At 30.8% G+C, this 2153-nt stretch overlaps 1 protein-coding gene across 1 annotated transcript in view; it reads right to left on the bottom strand.

Annotated features, from left to right (window-relative positions):
- The window catches only part of LOTGIDRAFT_195554 (hypothetical protein), a gene marked incomplete at its 3' end in the record, with an annotated part of 13144 nt that overhangs the window by 2264 nt on the left and 8727 nt on the right, over nucleotides 1–2153 (bottom strand). The window contains exons 14-20 of the mRNA XM_009065155.1: nucleotides 1832–1948; nucleotides 1529–1645; nucleotides 1229–1345; nucleotides 926–1042; nucleotides 623–739; nucleotides 320–436; nucleotides 19–135 (exon numbers count right to left, since the gene is read on the bottom strand). Of these exons, the coding sequence (XP_009063403.1) occupies nucleotides 19–135; nucleotides 320–436; nucleotides 623–739; nucleotides 926–1042; nucleotides 1229–1345; nucleotides 1529–1645; nucleotides 1832–1948 (819 nt within the window). The remainder of the gene's footprint in view (nucleotides 1–18; nucleotides 136–319; nucleotides 437–622; nucleotides 740–925; nucleotides 1043–1228; nucleotides 1346–1528; nucleotides 1646–1831; nucleotides 1949–2153) is intronic.

The following is a 2153-nucleotide window of genomic DNA, read 5'->3' as shown; positions in this document are numbered from 1 at the left end:
ATAATAATAATTACAAACCTATATCACATGTTTTACCCTTGAAACCTCTAGGACAGTCACAGCTAAACTTCCCTCCAGTTGTAGGACAACAAGTTCCACCATTATGACAAGGATGACTGTCACAAGGATTTATTTCTAATGGAATATAAAGCACAAAAGTCACATTAAAACCAAATTAAATCTTTTATAATTTTAGAAAATTGTAAAGGTTTTTAAAAAGCCATTTTTCTCGAGTACTTGCAAACTTATTAGAAAACAGTCGTTAGTAGAATTTCAAGAAAGTTTTTTGTTATTTCCAATGATAATAATTATAACAAACCTATATCACATGTTTTACCCTTGAAACCTCTAGGACAGTCACAGCTAAACTTCCCTCCAGTTGTAGGACAACAAGTTCCACCATTATGACAAGGATGACTGTCACAAGGATTTATTTCTAATGGAAGATAAAGAACAAAACTCTCATTAAGACGAAGGTAAATCTCTTATAGTTTTAGAAAATTGTAAACGTTTTTAAAAAGCCATTGTTCTTGAGTTCTTTGCAAAATCATTAAAAACACAGTTCCTAGTGGGATTTGAAGAAAATTATTTGTTATTTCCAATGATTATAATAATTACAAACCTTTATCACATGTTTTACCCTTGAAACCTCTAGGACAGTCACATCTAAACCTCCCTCTAGTTGTAGGTAAACAAGTTCCACCATTATGACAAGGATGACTGTCACAAGGATTTATTGCTAATGGAATATAAAGCACAAAACTCACATTAAAACCAAATTAAATGTGTTATAATTTTAGAAAATTGTAAACGTTTCTAAAAAGCCATTGTTCTCGAGTACTTGCAAACTTATTAGAAAACACAGTCGTTAGTAGAATTTCATGAAAGTTTTTTGTTATTTTCAATGATAATAATCATAACAAACCTATATCACATGTTTTACCCTTGAAACCTCTAGGACAGTCACAGCTAAACTTCCCTCCAGTTGTAGGACAACAAGTTCCACCATTATGACAAGGATGACTGTCACAAGGATTTATTTCTAATGGAAGATAAAGCACGAAACTCACATTAAGACGAAGGTAAATCTCTTATAGTTTTAGAAAATTGTAAACGTTTTTAAAAAGCCATTGTTCTTGAGTTCTTTGCAAAATCATTAAAAATACAGTTCCTAGTGGGATTTGAAGAAAATTATTTGTTATTTCCAATGATTATAATAATTACCAACCTATATCACATGTTTTACCCTTGAAACCTCTAGGACAGTCACATCTAAACTTCCCTCCAGTTGTTGGATAACAAGTTCCACCATTATGACAAGGATTACTGTCACAAGGATTTATTACTAATGGAATATAAAGCGCAAAACTCACATTAAAACCAAATTAAATCTCTTATAATTTTAGAAAATTGTAAAGGTTTTTAAAAAGCCATTTTTCTCGAGTACTTGCAAACTTATTAGAAAACAGTCGTTAGTAGAATTCAAGAAAGTTTTTTGTTATTTCCAATGATAATAATTATAACAAACCTATATCACATGTTTTACCCTTGAAACCTCTAGGACAGTCACAGCTAAACTTCCCTCCAGTTGTAGGACAACAAGTTCCACCATTATGACAAGGATGACTGTCACAAGGATTTATTTCTAATGGAAGATAAAGAACAAAACTCTCATTAAGACGAAGGTAAATCTCTTATAGTTTTAGAAAATTGTAAACGTTTTTAAAAAGCCATTGTTCTTGAGTTCTTTGCAAAATCATTAAAAACACAGTTCCTAGTGGGATTTGAAGAAAATTATTTGTTATTTCCAATGATTATAATAATTACAAACCTTTATCACATGTTTTACCCTTGAAACCTCTAGGACAGTCACATCTAAACCTCCCTCTAGTTGTAGGTAAACAAGTTCCACCATTATGACAAGGATGACTGTCACAAGGATTTATTGCTAATGGAATATAAAGCACAAAACTCACATTAAAACCAAATTAAATGTGTTATAATTTTAGAAAATTGTAAACGTTTTTAAAAAGCCATTGTTCTGGNGTACTTGCAAACTTATTAGAAAACACAGTCGTTAGTAGAATTTCAAGAAAGTTATTTGTTATTTCCAATGATTATAATAATTACAAACCTTTATCACATGTTTTACC

This window comes from Lottia gigantea (genome assembly GCF_000327385.1).
Source record: "Lottia gigantea unplaced genomic scaffold LOTGIsca_68, whole genome shotgun sequence".
Lineage (NCBI taxonomy): Eukaryota > Metazoa > Mollusca > Gastropoda > Lottiidae > Lottia > Lottia gigantea.
Note: the sequence above shows the minus strand (reverse complement) of the source record. Positions and strands in the feature narration are given on the sequence as shown.